Source organism: Hippocampus comes, unplaced genomic scaffold, assembly GCF_001891065.2.
Source record: "Hippocampus comes isolate QL1 unplaced genomic scaffold, H_comes_QL1_v1.1 scaffold106, whole genome shotgun sequence".
In the NCBI taxonomy this organism is placed as follows: Eukaryota; Metazoa; Chordata; class Actinopteri; order Syngnathiformes; family Syngnathidae; genus Hippocampus; species Hippocampus comes.
Genome location: NW_017842055.1, coordinates 429,984 through 446,209, shown reverse-complemented (window position 1 = coordinate 446,209; position 16,226 = coordinate 429,984). Strand labels below are relative to the sequence as shown.

General features: G+C 44.1%; 2 protein-coding genes across 7 annotated transcripts in view; one reads left to right on the top strand and one right to left on the bottom strand.

The window, feature by feature from the left end:
• Positions 1-701: 701 nt before the first annotated feature.
• Positions 702-10,683, bottom strand: nol8 (nucleolar protein 8). 5 transcript variants are annotated; one of them, XM_019860463.1, is made up of 18 exons: positions 10,489-10,683; positions 9,805-9,929; positions 9,032-9,094; positions 8,860-8,938; positions 8,616-8,775; positions 7,967-8,271; positions 7,636-7,898; positions 5,955-7,453; positions 5,031-5,135; positions 4,834-4,959; positions 4,620-4,719; positions 4,053-4,203; positions 3,519-3,599; positions 3,004-3,269; positions 1,507-1,645; positions 1,288-1,352; positions 1,095-1,177; positions 702-1,008 (listed from the first exon to the last, which is right to left on the bottom strand). In XM_019860463.1, the coding sequence occupies exons 2-18, from the start codon at positions 9,923-9,925 to the stop codon at positions 949-951; spliced, it is 3,666 nt and encodes a 1,221-aa protein (XP_019716022.1). In that variant the 5' UTR covers positions 9,926-9,929; positions 10,489-10,683; the 3' UTR covers positions 702-948. The 5 variants fall into 5 exon arrangements, with proteins under 5 accessions (XP_019716022.1, XP_019716023.1, XP_019716021.1 ...); XM_019860464.1 differs by having other exon boundaries at positions 9,805-9,949; positions 10,518-10,683; XM_019860462.1 differs by having other exon boundaries at positions 10,518-10,683.
• Positions 10,684-10,954: 271 nt separating this feature from the next.
• The window catches only part of cenpp (centromere protein P), a 64,742-nt gene continuing 59,470 nt past the window's right edge, over positions 10,955-16,226 (top strand). The window contains exons 1-5 of one of the 2 annotated variants that reach the window (XM_019860478.1): positions 10,955-11,034; positions 11,629-11,787; positions 11,979-12,133; positions 12,770-12,858; positions 14,625-14,713. In XM_019860478.1, the coding sequence (XP_019716037.1) occupies positions 11,630-11,787; positions 11,979-12,133; positions 12,770-12,858; positions 14,625-14,713 (491 nt within the window). In that variant the 5' untranslated portion in view covers positions 10,955-11,034; position 11,629. Of the gene's footprint in view, positions 11,035-11,313; positions 11,447-11,628; positions 11,788-11,978; positions 12,134-12,769; positions 12,859-14,624; positions 14,714-16,226 lie in introns of those variants that run through there. The other variant, XM_019860479.1, reaches the window with a different exon arrangement.

The following is a 16,226-nucleotide window of genomic DNA, read 5'->3' as shown; positions in this document are numbered from 1 at the left end:
GAGCCGTCGGCCACGGGGAAGAGCAGCGGAGGCGGTGGCGGCGGCGGCGGTGGCCCGGAGGACGACGACGACGACGACGACGTGGAGGAATTAGCACGGAGCGCGCCGGTGCTCGTGACCCGCGGGGTCGTGAAGTACCGGCTCGGGTCTTCTCGTCTCCGGGGAGCCACGTCTCGACTCGCTCCGGGGACCTCCGAGGCATCCTCGCCGCGGCCGAGGTGCGCCTCTCCGGGGGAAGGCGGCGGAGAGAGGCGGACGCGGCTCCGGAGCTCCGCCGACCCGACAAAAAGAAACAAAAGAAAGAGAAGCTTGCTCATGTTGGGAGATGAACTAATAACTCCCGCTTTAGAACATACGGACGAATAAAAAAAAAAACAAGAACTTTTTCTCATACAACTTCCATCAATGTGACGACCTTCCCGGTGCTGATGTGAAAAGTTAAGGGCCAATAATTGAACACTCCTAAGTAGCGAAACTTCCGGTTATGTCTTTCCAAATAAAAGTACTACGTCAGAAAACGGAAGTAGTCAGTAATTGGGGGCCTCGAAAGAAATAACACACGCGGTTATTGCTAATTCTGATTCTCTTTGATTGTAAATTCGGACCTGATTTTCTGTCAAGCATTTCCCTCTTTTTCTCCTTTTCTCTATCTCTTTATGCATCCCTGAGCCTAATGTTGAAAAATGCATCGAAACACAGAATGGGAAAATACAAATCCTCATTTATTTGGCTGATGTCATTGAAAATACTTGAAGGCACAAAGACACATTGTGGTTGTCAAAAAATGTGTTGAGGTATGGAAGACAACAGCTGAGAAAAGAAACGCCAAAAGAAGAGAAATGAATAGCTATGCATTATTAGACAAATCATATTTGCTTTTCTCTGAAATTAGGTTGTATATTCCTTTTATTTACAAAAAAACAAAATCTTGTGTGAAGTTGAAAGCGTTCAAGTCTTTTGTGAGGATTTGAGCTTCCTGCAGGCATCCTTGTGTTTCTTGCGGTACTCCTGAGCGCAAAACGAAAGAGAAAACACATTTTTTAGCGTATGCACAATGCCAGGCGAGAGCGCCTTCAAACGTGAACGCCGTTCACCTGTCTGAGCTCCGTCCGTCGCTCCTCCCACTCTTCTCGCTCCTCCTCCAGCTGAGACGAGCGACAGAACCACTTGGGACCCTCTGACCGGCCACGTCGTCCAAAAGTTCAACATGGCGCGAACGCAACAAGAGGAAATGTTGATACGCATGTTACACAACAAACGAAAACGCACAAAAAATAAACACGTTACCTGACAATCTGCTGTCATCAATGCGAAAGAAGAAGAAATTGTTTGAGGATGAAACCATTTCCTCTCTGTGGACAAAAACATCTCTTTTTTTTTCCACTTGGCATGAGTTGTCAACTTGAAAGATGTTCCAAACATGGTTTCATATTAGACTCACATTTATACCGGCCTGACCCATCTGCACTTGACAGGAAAAGAAAAAAAGTGGCGTTTCATTCTCACGTTGTGTTTTTAGGCGCCGCGCCGCTTTCCTCCTGCTGCACTTCCTCTTCGTCCTCCTCATCCTCGCTGCTGTCTTGTAGGCGAGAGTCTTTTTGCCACCGGAACACCTTTGCGGCCTGGATGCTCTCTGCCTTGTACTCTAAACATCATCATTATTCGATCCAAATTAAACGCTAATGAAGCAGTAAATTGGATGAAAATACAGTCCGAATTTTATGGCAATTAAAATCATCCCAAGTTTCAAATATTTTAAGAGTGTTAAAGTCTTTTTTTTAACAAGAAAATGGGTCAAAAATCCCCCCCACCCCCCAAAAAAAGTCAAATGAAAATAGATTGAAACATGACAAATATAGTCTGCAATAGATTGAAACATTACAAAAAAAGTCAGATTTGTACAAGGATCAAATTTAACCCCCGTGGCCTGCATATCATACAATATTATAATCATTTTTATAGATTAAAGGAGTAATTTTCCTCCCAAAAACTGACTTTCATTACATCTAATTACTTTGTATATAAGATAGACAATTTGAAAAGAATTATTTTATGAACATTTTAAGACAATAAATTGAAATATGACCAGAAGAAAAAAAGCAGTTTTTAAAAATGGCAACACCCCCCTGTTCTGTGGACTGAATCCTACATCAAAGTACCCTCGGGCTCGCATTACCTTTGCGGCCTGGATGCTCTCTGCCTTGTACTCTTAAACATCATCATTATTCGATCCAAATTAAACGTTTATGAAGCAGTAAATTGGATGAAAATACAGTCCGAAAAAGTCAAATGAAAATAGATTGAAACATTCCAAAAAAAAAGTCTGAATTGTACAAGGATCAAATTTAACCCCCGTGGCCTGCATATCATACAATATTATAATCATTTTTATAGATTAAAGGAGTAATTTTCCTCCCAAAAACTGACTTTCATTACATCTAATTACTTTGTATATAAGATAGACAATTTGAAAAGAATTATTTTATGAACATTTTAAGACAATAAATTGAAATATGACCAGAAAAAAAAAAGCAGTTGTTAAAAATGGCAACACCCCCCTGTTCTGTCCACTGAATCCTACATCAAAGTGCCCTCGGGCTCGCATCGCTAACGTCACGTGGCCAAATGGAGAAAAAGGGTGATCTGTGACATTTTCAAAGTGAGCCAGAGAGAACTTTGATATCAATTTCAGTCAACAGCAGGGGGCAGTATAGGAAGAAAATGGCAGCCGTGTGATGAATGAAATGGAACTTTCAAACGCAATATTTGCGTTTGGGTTACTGGGGACGCAATTTTTTTTTTGCCTTGACGTCCCCTTTAAATCCCACAACAAGGTTAGCCCACTGAGGTTCTCAGTGGCCTTGCGTTTGGGTTACTGGGGACGCAATTTTTTTTTTTGCCTTGACGTCCCTTTTAAATCCCACAACAAGGTTAGCCCACTGAAGTTCTCAGTGGGCTAAAATGGCCCTTTTCTCATTCGTAATATCGGGTCAAGCGGCGCACCTTTGTGTTCGCTTGCTGTCTGGATCTCGTCGCCGAAGAAGGAGAACATAAACCCGGAAGGTTCTTCCGGTGCGGGCTGCTCCTCATCTTTCTCTTCTTCCTCCTCCTCCTCTTCATCCCAGCTGGCCTTGGGCTGCTCGGCAGGCTTTTGGACGGCGGCGGGTCCGAACATGGCCTTCAAGTCGCCCGACACATCGTAGAAGATTTCCTTGGAAACCTCCGGAAGCTTCTGAGCCTCCTCGCGCTTCTTCCGTCGTGCCGACTTGCTGCCAAAGAGCGCGAAGGGGGAGACGTCACGCGGGCGCTACACGTTGGCGATGATAACCATAGAACAGGGAGTGACGGAACAGAGATTTCTCAAGTTGAAAGAAAAAGTGTCCAATTGAAATGAATTCGAAATACAATTTAAAAATGAGCCGGAGTTCTTCTTTTCTGATTAAAATCAACAATGATTTCATCACAGTTCGATTGAAGGATGAATACGCTTGAATGGGTATTTGATTTTTGCTCCATACCTTTTCTTGTTGCTGTCTGCTTTGCTTTCGAAGGCAGCATGTTCTTCTCTGCTGGGGTCGTAGTGCAACGCCGACACGTCTCTGCAAACAATGCACGCGCACCATGTCTTGTACAACAATAGACTTTCTAAGGTCATGATGTTAAACAAAAAAAATATATATATCTTATCGTAAAACAAATAACGATGCAACGAATGGGAATTGTAGTTTACTTGATCTTATTTTGCAATACTTATTGTGGCCTTTTCTGTTTTATTTTTTATCTCGCACTGCACAAATACACCGCACACTAAAATAAACTAAAACTAACACTAAAACTAACAAAAGCTGAACTAAAACAAAGCATTTTCGAAAAAAAAAAAAAAGGCAAATCAAAACGATGAAACGTGATCTAAAAATATCCTAAAAAGGAATTGACGATGTAAAACCAAAGTCAAATTGAAACCAAAAGGCACTGCAATGAAAAACGGCAAACTATTAGAAGCCCAACATTTTCCGTCCGTGTGCGTGCGTGCGCCTGAGTGTGAGGCTGACCTGAAGGTTTTGGTCTTGGCGGAGGGCTTTGCGCTGGTGGCTTGATGTCCCAGAAGGCCTTGGAGGATCGACATGTTCCTCCTCTTCTCCTCCTGCAGAAAGTCCTCATCCTCCGCCACGCTTGTTTTGACCTCTGCACCGCCATCGTCGTCAACAACAACAACAACGACAAAAAGTGGGTTTAAAAGGAGCCTAACAGAAAAGAGCCTGGAGGTGGGAAAAAAAAAGTCCTCATTTTCGAAGAGTACATCAAAAAAAATGACAGAAGGGGTCAGCGGGGGGCGGGTAGTATTAATTTGAATACAATAAAAATTTTAAAAACTGAGATAAAATAGCGCATTTTTGGAGAATACAACTGTACATTTTAAAGGACATTTTTTTTGGGGGGGGGGTAACATTGACAATTTATAAGGAAAAAAGTTCTACTTATAGGAAAAAAAATACAAGGAAATGTAAATTAAGGAGAACCCCCCCAAAAAAACTCCACATTTTAGGTTGATGAAATGAAAAGATTTCAATGGGGTTAAAAAAAAAAAAGGTCCGAATCCAACAATCACAAGATCTGACCCGACTCTTCCTTGTCGTCTTCCTTTTCCTCTTCCTCCAGGAAACGAGAGTCCATCCGGAAACGCTCGTCCGTGCCGAAGCGAGACTGCAACTCCATCAGCTAAACAACACGCGGCGCGCACACACAAACCCAAACGCACAAGCGTGTGGGTTCGGGATGTGCGTCAAGTCAAGGACTGATACGATGACATTTCCAAGAAGATGGACTGGTCACCTTTTGTCCTGCTTGGCCTTCAAACTGAGGCCTGATGTGGAACCTGCCGCCGTCTTCCTCGTCATCACCGTCCTCCTCATCCTCACTGCTGCCGAAAAGCCGAGGCCCTGACGCCGCGGCGCGCGCCTGAACGCAACACGCATGGAAAGGAGCCCGCCGACCTCTTTGAAATTGCCGGTTAAAAGCGTGCGGCTCACCTTGTCTCTGGCCGGAACGCTGTCATCGGCGGCGACCGCCGCGGGCTCATCGTCGTCGTCGAAATTGAAGACGATGTGCTTTCCCGTTTTTGGAGTCACAGCATCCTCAATGACAAAAGATTATTTTCAACACGGGTCGACTGAAAATTTGAATACGGCTTTATGTGTCCCTAAATGCGCACCGCAATATAAGCCGCATAGAAGCTACAATAGTGGCTGCGGTTGCGGTCTGCATCCACTAGATGGAGCTACGCTAAGGGAGACACAATGCAATGCAATACAGGTTTATTCATGTCGAGCTTTCGCAACGGCTGCAGCTGCAACAAAGCGCTTTACACAACATTTAAAAATACTACGTCCAGGAAATCAGAATATTGATCCATACATAAAGCGCATTGAATTACAAAGCGGCTTTTGTCGGCTTTTGAGAAAATTGAGTGCTTTTAGATGCGCCTTATAGTGCGGAAAATACGGTACATATTTTACTATTATTATGAAATCCTGACGTACAAGCAAAAATACGAGGGCAGATCCGGAATCGATGCAAAGACAAAATTCATTGAGAACATTTTTTTAAATCGTCCTAAATTTACAAGAATGATGATGTAATTTTATGAGTTAAAACAAAACAAAAACAATTTCTCAGAGTAAAATTTAAACATCATAAAGGAAAAAACCGAGTATAATCTAAATCTCGCAGGAAAAAAAACAAAAGTTATGAAAAATAAGTTTTAAAAAAAAAAAGGTCACAGCGGCAATTTAGCAAGAATTACATAAAACCACAGCAAGAACAACAACAAATTGAGATTAAAATAACTTCATAAAAAGAAACGTGGTTGAAGAATGACACGGAACACCTTCCAAGAGTCAAATGTCGTGACATTTGATGCTGATAATATCGTGATGTGGCAACGCTGAACTCACCAGGTTGGCTAGCGCCCCCTGGATCAGCTTCTTGTGCTCCTGGGCCTCCTTTCGCCTCTGCTCGACGGCCGCCAGTCTCCTCTTGTTGTCCTTCCTCTGACGCTCCTCTTCCTCCCGAGTGCTTAGTCTCGGACGGCGCAGCGCCACCGCCTCTTCCGCCTCCTCCGCCTCCTCCTCGGATGAAGATGACGACGCATCCGACTCGCCCGTCGTGTTCTGTGGCGCGCCCGTCGTCTTTGGCGCCTCCTCGTCGAGAGTGGCCGTGCCCCGAAAGGGGGGAAGCCTTGTCCTGGCGACCGTGCTCCCTTTCTGCTTTTCCTTCTTGGCTTCCCGTTCGTCCTCGCTACTGCTGTCGCCTAGGAAGGCGGGCATGTCGTCTTCGGGCAAAATTCCTCCCTTGGGGACGCGTGCCGACGTGACTCGGGCATCCGGTGGAGCTCGCTTCTCCTTGGCCATTTTTCGGAGATAAGCCAGGGAGATTTCCAGACGCGTGACGTTGGGGAACACGGCCTCATCGTCGGATTCGGCAGAGTCCACCTCATCCTCGTCTTCCTCGGAAGGGACGCTCATCTCCTTCGACCTCTCGTCGTCGTCGTCTTTGATTTTCCTCTTGGCCTTTCCCGTTCTTTCTTCGGAGATGTTCTTCTGAGGAGGAAGAGAAGGTTTCCTGGAAACGGGAAGTTCCTCCGAGTCAGGAGAAACTTGTTTCTGTTCGCGCTGTGGGCTCAGCCGCGGACGGCGCACCGCCGCTGCCGCCTTCGCCTCCTCGTCGAATGAAGATGAAGAGCCATCCGACTTGTCCTTGGTGTTTTCTGGCACGTCCGTTTTCTTGAGCGCATCTTCGTCGAGCGTGGCCGTGCCCCGGAAGGGGGGAAGCCTTGTCCTGGCGACCCGCCTCCCTTTCTGCTTCTCCTTCTTGGCTTCCCGTTTGTCGTCGCTCCCGTCGTCCCCCAGGAGGGCGGCCAGGATGTCCTCGGGCAGTGTTCCTCGCTTGGGGACGCGTGCCGGCGAGACTCGAGCATCCGGCGGAGGACGCTTCTCCAGGCTTTCCTGGGCCAGCTTCTGGAGATCAGCCAGGGAGATTTCCAGACGAGTGACGTTGGCGAACATGGCCTCGTAGTCGGAATCGGCAGAGTCCGTCTCGTCCTCGTCTTCCTCGGAATGGACGGTCATCATCTCCGTCGAACCCCCGTTGTCTTCTTTGGTTTTCCTCTTCGCCTTTCCCGTTCTTTCTTCAGGGATGTTGTTCTTCTTCTGAGGAAGAGAAAGCTTCCTGGAAGTGGCCATTTCCTCGGTGCCAGTAGAGTCCTCCTCGGCTTCCTTGGAAAGAACAGCTGTTTTCTTTGTCCCTTTGTCCTGCTCTCCAAGTTTTCTCTTCGGCGCTGCCGTCCTTTCTCCTGAGATGTTCTCCCGCGGAGGAACAGGACGTTTCCTTGAAGTGAAGAGTTCGTCCGTGTCAGCAGAGTCGTAATCGTCCTCATCTTGGTTCATCAGGCTGCCTATAATTCCCAACAAAGAAAGAACAAAGTGTTTCATTGCATTGCACAAAATATGATGGATACAGCTGACTATTAATCTGATAACCAATGAGTTGTCAATTTCTTCATTAATTGTTGCGCTTCGACCAAATCACACATCCAAATTCCCCCCAAACTTCACACTTGGAAAAACTTGTTTTGACCTCGACGCTTCTGCCGGGCTCCTCCAAACTTGACCAAGTAGTCGTCTCCCACCACTTCCAGGTTGTCGTCCTGCACGTCCCGCCCCGGTGCATTGTGGGAAGACTGCTCAAGCGCCACCAGCCGGCGCATCTCCTCTTCCGAATCGCTGTCCTCGTAACGTGCGCGTTCTCTCCTCTGGGCCGGACGCTTGTCGTTTGCCGGCACGAATTCATTCATCGGCTGATGATTCTTTAGCTTGGCGCAGCTGACAACCTGCGCCGGTCTGAGATGGAAGAGGTGGTCGAGAAGACTTGAGGCAAAAAAAAAAAAAAAACATCAAAGGTTTGTTACCTGGCTTGGGTAGCAGCTCGAATGGATTCGAGGACATCTGTGTGAGTCCTTTTGGGCTTTGGTGGGCGATACGGTGGGAACTCTCCTCGTCTCTTCCTGCTGATGTCATCGTCGCCGCTGTTCATCTGCCAGGTGAGCTGGGCCACGGGGGTGGGAGGGTCAGCGTCGGCAGTGCGTGGGTCCAAGCGCCGGATGTTGTGGCAGTATTTGGACGGGTCATATTTGATGGTGCAGGTTTTGGTGCCTTTCTTGCGGCGTAGCTGCATGACCGGCAGCACGCGGCCATATTTACTGACCACCCAGTCCTGAAAAGGAAAAACAGTCAACATATCTTTTTTTTTTGTAAACACATAAATGTTTTAGTGTGTTAGGGTTCGGCTAAAATAAAGGCAAACAAATTAACATTAGAGATCTTCACTTACTAAACATTTTGACTTGTAATATTTTGTTTTAAGCGTTCACCACAACAACTTCCCACCCCTAAAACTGTTTTGAAAAAAAAAATAATAATAAAAAATCGCATTCTTCTCCATTGCGATGACAATTTGTGTTTGATTAATTGCCCAGACCATCAATTACACTTTCCGCAACATGATTAGTCTAATGAATGGTTACAACAGTTCAGATAAACACCTCCAAGCAGACACACCTTGTGTCCTGGTATTTCTGTGCCCGGCACGGCCGCCTTCATTGTGAAATTTTCCACACCGGCTTTGCTGAAAGACTCCAGAAGCTTGGGGGCGTTTGGGTGTTTGTCGTCTGTATCCCGACGGGGGCGCTGCTGCTCCAATTGCCTCTCCTGAGCCAGCCTGGGGCGACAATATCATCAACTCAAGGGGCACATTATCAAGCACCTGCAAAGTGGGTCAAAGTCCGGAAAGAAATGCGCTTACTTGTGCAGGAAACTCTCCTTGGCAGGTTCAATTTGCAGCGTTCCTCCTTTCCATTTGGATTTGTTTAACACTGTCATGCCTGAGAAACAAACCAAACACATTTGATCATATTTGGATTTTTTTTTTTTTTTTTTTTTTTAACGGACTATATCTTGCTGTTAAATTCACTTACACTTCCTCAGGTCTGTGTTGGAAATGGTGAGGTTGATGTAAGCAAATGTTTTGTAGGGAACACCTGGGAAGGAACACAGGTTTGATTACTCTGGAAATTAAAAAATGTCAATTTTGAAAATAACAGTTCCCAGCTGTTTTAATATTTCTGTGACAAGCTTTCATCAAAATATCCCAATGACTTCCTTTTTTGGTAGCTTTTCTGAAGCCAGCCAATTGTCTTCAAGCCGTAAGACCATGGCATCATACATTTTGTTTGTTCCGTGCTTTAATTAGTATTTGTCTGAAGACTAAATGGGAATAAGGTGGAAAAGCTGTTCCTTGGTTTTCAGGTGTGTTCATGTGAAATCAAGGCTCACCCTCGTCATCCCGCCGAGTCCGGAGCTCCACATCTTCCACGTTTCCAAATTTGCCAAACCGATCCGTTAGATCTTTTTGGGTGACTGAGTGGCTTAAACCGCCCACGTACAGACGCTGCATCTTTCTGGACAGGACAACACAGTACTTTACAGTAGAGCACAGGACAGCATTGGACAGGACAGCAATCACATTATCCGCGGTAATAAGAGACTGAATATATCAAAATATCCCAATGACTTCCTTTTTTGGTAGCTTTTCTGAAGCCAGCCAATTGTCTTCAAGCCGTAAGACCATGGCATCATACATTTTGTTTGTTCCGTGCTTTAATTAGTATTTGTCTGAAGACTAAATGGGAATAAGGTGGAAAAGCTGTTCCTTGGTTTTCAGGTGTGTTCATGTGAAATCAAGGCTCACCCTCGTCATCCCGCCGAGTCCGGAGCTCCACATCTTCCACGTTTCCAAATTTGCCAAACCGATCCGTTAGATCTTTTTGGGTGACTGAGTGGCTTAAACCGCCCACGTACAGACGCTGCATCTTTCTGGACAGGACAACACAGTACTTTACAGTAGAGCACAGGACAGCATTGGACAGGACAGCAATCACATTATCCGCGGTAATAAGAGACTGAATATACAAGTACTATAGTTAGAGTTATACACATTTATAAACATTTGCAATAATGATAATCATGGCAACTTGATGCCTTAGTAAGTGGATGCTGGCGTGACAGTCTTTGAACAAATACAATTGTTTTTAATTCATTAGACTTTAACCCTAATTCTTTAACAGCTTGGCTCACTCAGCTAGTACATCGTCTGACATGTAGCGATTATTTGTACAAGGTTCTATGTGGGCGCACACTCTCATTACACGTCGATGTCTACGTCAAACGTTAATGCCCATAATAATCCAGCAAATAAACAAACAAAAACAAAGCAAAACGAGAAAGCTGTGACCATTTGTGGTTATTCAACTGTACTCGTTCCTGGTAGCTTTAAACCAACCAAGCTAAAGTAAAAAGTTAACTACGACATCGACAGTAAAAATTTAAGTCGAAGTGCTACCAACCCAAACGACCAACGTGTAAAGTAATTCACATGTGCAGAGAAATTGCTGAAATATTTACCTCACATGGATTCAGCAGGTGTTACATTGAAAAGTGCTCGACACCACGGTTCGGGCTGACATTACAGTCCGCTCGTGTTGCTCTACCACTCGAAAGTTCCGCCACCACCGTACTACATTAAAATTTACCGTAAATAAATAAAAAGTAAATAAAAGCACATTGATTTTAATGAATTTATGATCACTTAAAATGTGAAGTTGGACGAAAATCAAGGCTCAATCCATCAATAAGAGAGCGACCAGTGGCGTCATTCTTGAGTTATTTTTTTCAGGGAGTTCGAAAAATCTGCATCTTGGATAGCTTTCTTTATTATGGCCTATTAGTGTTTTTTATGGAGTCATATTATCTTTCATTTTCAACTTAAGTTCCTAAATACAAGAACTGTGTTGGAACTAAATATAGGCATATTCGCACTTATTAAATTATTTTCTGCACCCCCCTGACGTAAGGCAAAGTAGTAGCGTCCACACGGCGCGAGGCTCCAAACGTTTCTGGGAAGTTAAAATAAATCGACCGAGTAAGTTACCGTTTTGTGCATTTCTTATGTTACAAATATTAGTCAGGCGTTTTATAATGAATATGGACTACTATTTCTGTTAATATTTTGACGTGACGTTGTCTACATATGTTGTGTTTAAAGTTGGTCGGCGTCCCAGTTTAGCTAGCAAAATGTACTCTTTCGACTAATTAATACAGTATTAATTACTGGCTTAGTATAAGCATTAATAATACTTATACTGGCTTAGTATAAGTATTAATAATACTTATACTAAGCCAGTGTTAGCCAAGTAAACCATTTATATTTTTTTATATTTTGTATTTCAACAAAGCGCTGTAGGGAGTGGGCACTGGGTGTGTGTTTTGGAACACAAGGAAAGCTGTCTGTTCATATGCCATCAATGACGTCATCCACAACAACAGACATCGGGGTAAATTAATATCATTGGTCTACGTGTTATCTGCGTTAAGCAAACCGTTTTTCTGCAATTCATGTGCTGGGGTATCATTAAATAAGTGGAGTTGTCGTCTTTGTTTCTGCTACACGCTGTTGTCTTACCCAAATTTGTACATCATGTTATATTTGATGCATTTGTCCGGATTGTTCCATCAGAATGGAGGGAAAACTGAATGAGGAGAACATGGAGGAAGTGATGCTGCTGGAGGAAAACATTCGCCGTCTCCAGGCAGAAGTGGCGGAACTGCAGGGCCAGTGTCAAAAACACCAGAAGGAACTCACCTTGCATTCTAGCCAATCAATGAAACGCGCACTGTGAGTTTTATTCCTGCTTAAACTTCTTTCATGCAACTAAAGATAGAAGCCATATGAAAATTTCACTTCACAATTATCATGACCTAAATCATAATGATTGTCATTATCACTAAATACCCAAAAGAAGCATAAAGAAGCTCCTCAGCACACCTGATAGTGTTTTGACAGCCGTCTGCATGCGTACGTGACAGATCGCTGGTGTGTGGACACACGCTACAGGAAGATACCCATGTGGTTCTGTCCAGTCTGAGGGAGGAGGTGGAGCAGCTGGAGGATGATCTTGAGCGTCAGAGCAACATTAACGGCATCAGTTTGAGGAGCTTCACTGCATGCACTCTGGAAAGCAGTATGTCACAAAAACATATTTTGAGGGAAAAAATAGTACTTTCTGGAGTTGGGCTACACCCTGGACTTCACAGTCACATTACCAACCATGAATGATTTAGAGCAAGGGATCTTAAACAAATCACAAAACCTTGTGAAAATCTGCCATCTTAATGCTAACACACAATACCAACGCCCTAGACAGGTTAAAGAAACTTGCATTAACGTTGCCATACTTTTAAACCCTTAAAGAATTTTCCATTTGAACATGAGTGGTAGTCACGCATGTAGACAGACCATAATGGCATACGTTCTTTATCCTCTGCGAAAAACAAAAATATATTACTGCAGCTTTAAGTTGCGACAGTCTTCTTTTGTTTCCTCAGCTGATCTTGCCGAGTATTTCTGTATTATACTGCCTCCTTCTGGCCAAGGCGCACTTATTGAAAAGACCATGGCCATCGAATTCATGCATGAAATCGTGATGCACAAACTGTTTACATCTTTACATCCTGTTTTTATATGAGCAATTATAGCTATTCCAGTATGTTTTATGGAGTAAAATACCACTCAGTGTTATTTTTCTCATGAAAAAAACCAATGTGTTTCAAAAATATTGATGAATGGCAAGGGAAGTTTATGTTTGTGTCTATTTTAGGCGACACCAAGTCAGTGCAGCAGATGTGTGTGTCTGGTCAGTGCTCAGACTTGAAATTCCAGGTGGAGTTCGAGCTCTCAGAGGTCAAGGTGGGTCATGACGCTGGTTGACTTAGACGTTGTTCTCTTTCAAAACCATTTTTTTTTTCTTGATGGAAAATTGTGTCAAGTGTGACATGCGGTTTACTGGGTTGAGCTTTAGCCACTTTGCGTGACTGCGTCACTTGAGGAACTTGGCTAAGAACGTGCTTGTCTTTGCTGTCTTTTCCTGCCGTTTGTTCAATAAAGCGGTTGAAAGCACCAGCCCCGCTCTATCCAAACCACCTGCTGTGGATTACGATTCATTCTTACCATTCAATTAGCGAACAATGTTTACTTTCCCACAGACATGCAGTTGAGTAACTAAAGACGGATGGACTTTCCACTAGTCACACTGCACTTTAGCTTCTGTTCTTAAGAACTTTGGACATTTTCTGTCTTTTAGACACTCTTTCCTCCTGGCTCACACTTATTGTTACATGTGAAATTAGCAAAAGTCCATGTGGGAAAACAATCACTGCAAAATCCCGCTGTATAGCGAAGAATCTGCAATACAGTAAAACTAAAATCCCCTCCATCGCAGGGGTTGCGTTCCAGACCACCCCCATAGTAAATAAAATGTAGTGAAATACACTCCCGTTGCATTCTTTTAATGGCATTCACACCTAGGGACAATTTAGAGTGTTCAATCAGCTTGCCATGCATGTTTTTTGGAATGTGGGAGGAAACCAGAGTACCCGGAGAAAACCCACCCAGGCCCGGGGAGAACTCTACACAGGAAGGCCAGAGCTGAGATCAAACCCACGACCTCTGCACCATGAGGTCGACGCGCTAACCACTGGACCACCGGGCCGCCTTACTTAGAATAAATGTCTGAATTCCCTTTCCAGGGTCTTCCACGTCTCAGTCGAAAGGGATGCTAGTGCGTTATATGGCCAAGAGGGGGTGACAGAGTTTCAAACTCTTTGGCGGACTGTGATGAGTTGAGCAGCTGAGCTCTGCTACAGGTTTCAACACTATAATAAAAAAGAAATATTACTGTAAAATGATATGAAAGTATCATTGAATGACCTTTTGTGTATCCCAAAGTTTTTATTATTGGGATTAAAAAGGAGAACAGCTGCTTCTCATGGTCAACTTGTTCCAAAGCTTAATCTTGTTTTCATTACACGGCTGAGTTATGTGGCACATAGAGAAAGCCATTCTTCACAAAGCCGTCGCTCTTTTAATACAACTTAAATTCGTTTTGTCCTGTTTTTTTTTTATTTATTTTTTTTATTTTTTCTGTTCCCACCCGCATGGTGATGGATCTCCGGGTAACCTCAGTGTTTGCTCAGTAATGTAACGCCAAAATGGATGCCGGGAGGAAGGTTTCAATGTTTTCGGAGGCAAAACTTTCCTGTTGTGTTTTTCCGTTTTGCTTGAGGGCGAGTTGTTCGGATGAAAATGTTTTGGAACTGCCTTGAGATCATTATTCAGGGAGGGGGGAGTCTTTTGAAATTGCAACTGGAACACAAGTTAGGGATTGTATTTGTGTTACAGGGGGGAATGTTTTGGAACTGCCTTGAGATCATTATTCAGGGCTTGCACTATTGAGGGCACCAATACCTGGGCTGTGTCGAAAGAAATTCTGTCCATGAAGCTTATGAACAGAATCGGTGACAAAAGGGCAGCCTTGGCGCAGTCCAACCTTCGTTGGGAAACAATGGTGACATATTATTTCTGGTCCCTTAATTTCCTAATGGGGGGATGAGGAGGGGGGGAGTCTTTTGAAATTGCAACTGGAACACATGTTAGGGATTGTATTTGTGTTACAGGGGGATGAGCGGCCTGAAAAGTCAATCACCAGCTTCAATGTTGTTATGGGTGCCGGCGACCTGCAAAACTTCAGCAGCTTCCTCTCTGGGTGAGTGTTCATGTACTTCCTGCTCGCCTCATTCCACTGAAGCTTGAGGCGATGACGGCCCGCGTCTACTGGTGTCCGCAAGAGAGCGGGGAGTGGATAACGCAAGGTGTACCTCAAGGTTGCCTTTCTCCAGGCTCCCGCGAGAGCTTTAGCAAGTCTTTGCAGATGTGTGAAGCTCTCCGTGCTCCCCACTCACATCTGGACGATGCCTGTCTGGAAAACAACACGTGGAAAAACACTGCGGCTAATGATTGTGACACTGAGACGTTCACTCTCCACCGTCGCATCGAGCTGGGTTTATTCACAAGCAGAGCTGCTGATTTAGTGACGCCACGTTCTTGTCTCTTTGGAAGTCCCGAGCCAAAAGAGAATAAAAGTTGGGGTTTACTGTTTAATTTCACAACGCCACACTAGAGAACCAACTCTTTGTAGTCAAAGTAATTGAAAATATGTCCCACTTAATGTTCAGGGATCTCAATATCATCAAAAATCCATGAGAAAATGCCCAAAACAGTGTTTGTGTTGGGCATGAGTCTGCTACGCTGATTGGAAACATTTACTTGACGTGCTGCCTCTGATTTTAATCGACATTCCATTTTTAATTCACACTCCAATCTAGTAGAGGCCGCTTGTTTGGTCGCAACCCCCTCGCTCCACCCTGGATGATGGTTGTCATGGTACCAAAAATCATACTCAACATTGGCCTTGTATTAGAGCAGTAACTCAATTATTTGTTCCTGAAAATAATTCTTTTAACCCTTGTACTATAGAATAATGGAACAAATATGTCACATTTCAAATTTTTATGATGATATTGTATATACTGAAAAAAAGGCTGGCATTCAAAATTGGGTATGTCAGAGTCTTCATTTTTAATTTGTAGTTACAGACCACACCAAGGAGTAAATTGAACAGCACATGTGACAATTTGGCAAAAAGAAAAGAAAAAAAAAACACATCTTCTAAGTTCAGCTTGTGCCCGCACTGGAACATATTTGCATTGACAGATTGTAGGTTTTAACTCGTGCTCCACTGAAGACGCAAAGTGTCAAAGGCAATTATTCATCCAGTTGGTGAGAGCGCCACACTTAAATACAACTTTCTCTCTTGCTCTCTCGCCCACCGTTTTGTTTCCATCGGCTCCGTGCGGTGGAATAACAATCCGTGGAAACTTCACCGTCAAGCCCCTCAGGCCCCTGTGGAAAATTCGTAATTTTTTTTTCAGGCTCACCCAAATGGGCGTAAACAAATAATTTCAGGCAAAGGCCCGATAGCTGATTGTTTCTTCTATTTGAGCCACGCCTTTTGTTATTTAAGAATAATCTTTGTGGAGAGACCAACCTCCAGCACTCAGGTTGGAAATTTTTGAATTCAACCCAAATTATCAGGAAAAATATGCCAGTTGAAGTATAGCAAAAGCGGGATGAGGACGGAGCCCTGCTGCAAATAGCATAAAACCGTGAGCAATTTCCGCACATCTCTGCTGCACAGTCAAACTTTCCGGCCTTGAGTC

Excerpts from the sequence above, each read along its gene's own strand:
- nol8 (XM_019860463.1), bottom strand. The coding sequence starts at position 9,925 with ATGCAGCGTCTGTACGTGGGCGGTTTAAGCCACTCAGTCACCCAAAAA. Across the intron at positions 8,776-8,859 it reads AAGGAGAGTTTCCTGCACAA|GCTGGCTCAGGAGAGGCAAT; the intron begins GTAAGCGCATTT and ends TTGTCGCCCCAG. Across the intron at positions 4,204-4,619 it reads AGACGACAAGGAAGAGTCGG|ACGACGATGGCGGTGCAGAG; the intron begins GTCAGATCTTGT and ends TTGTTGTTGTTG.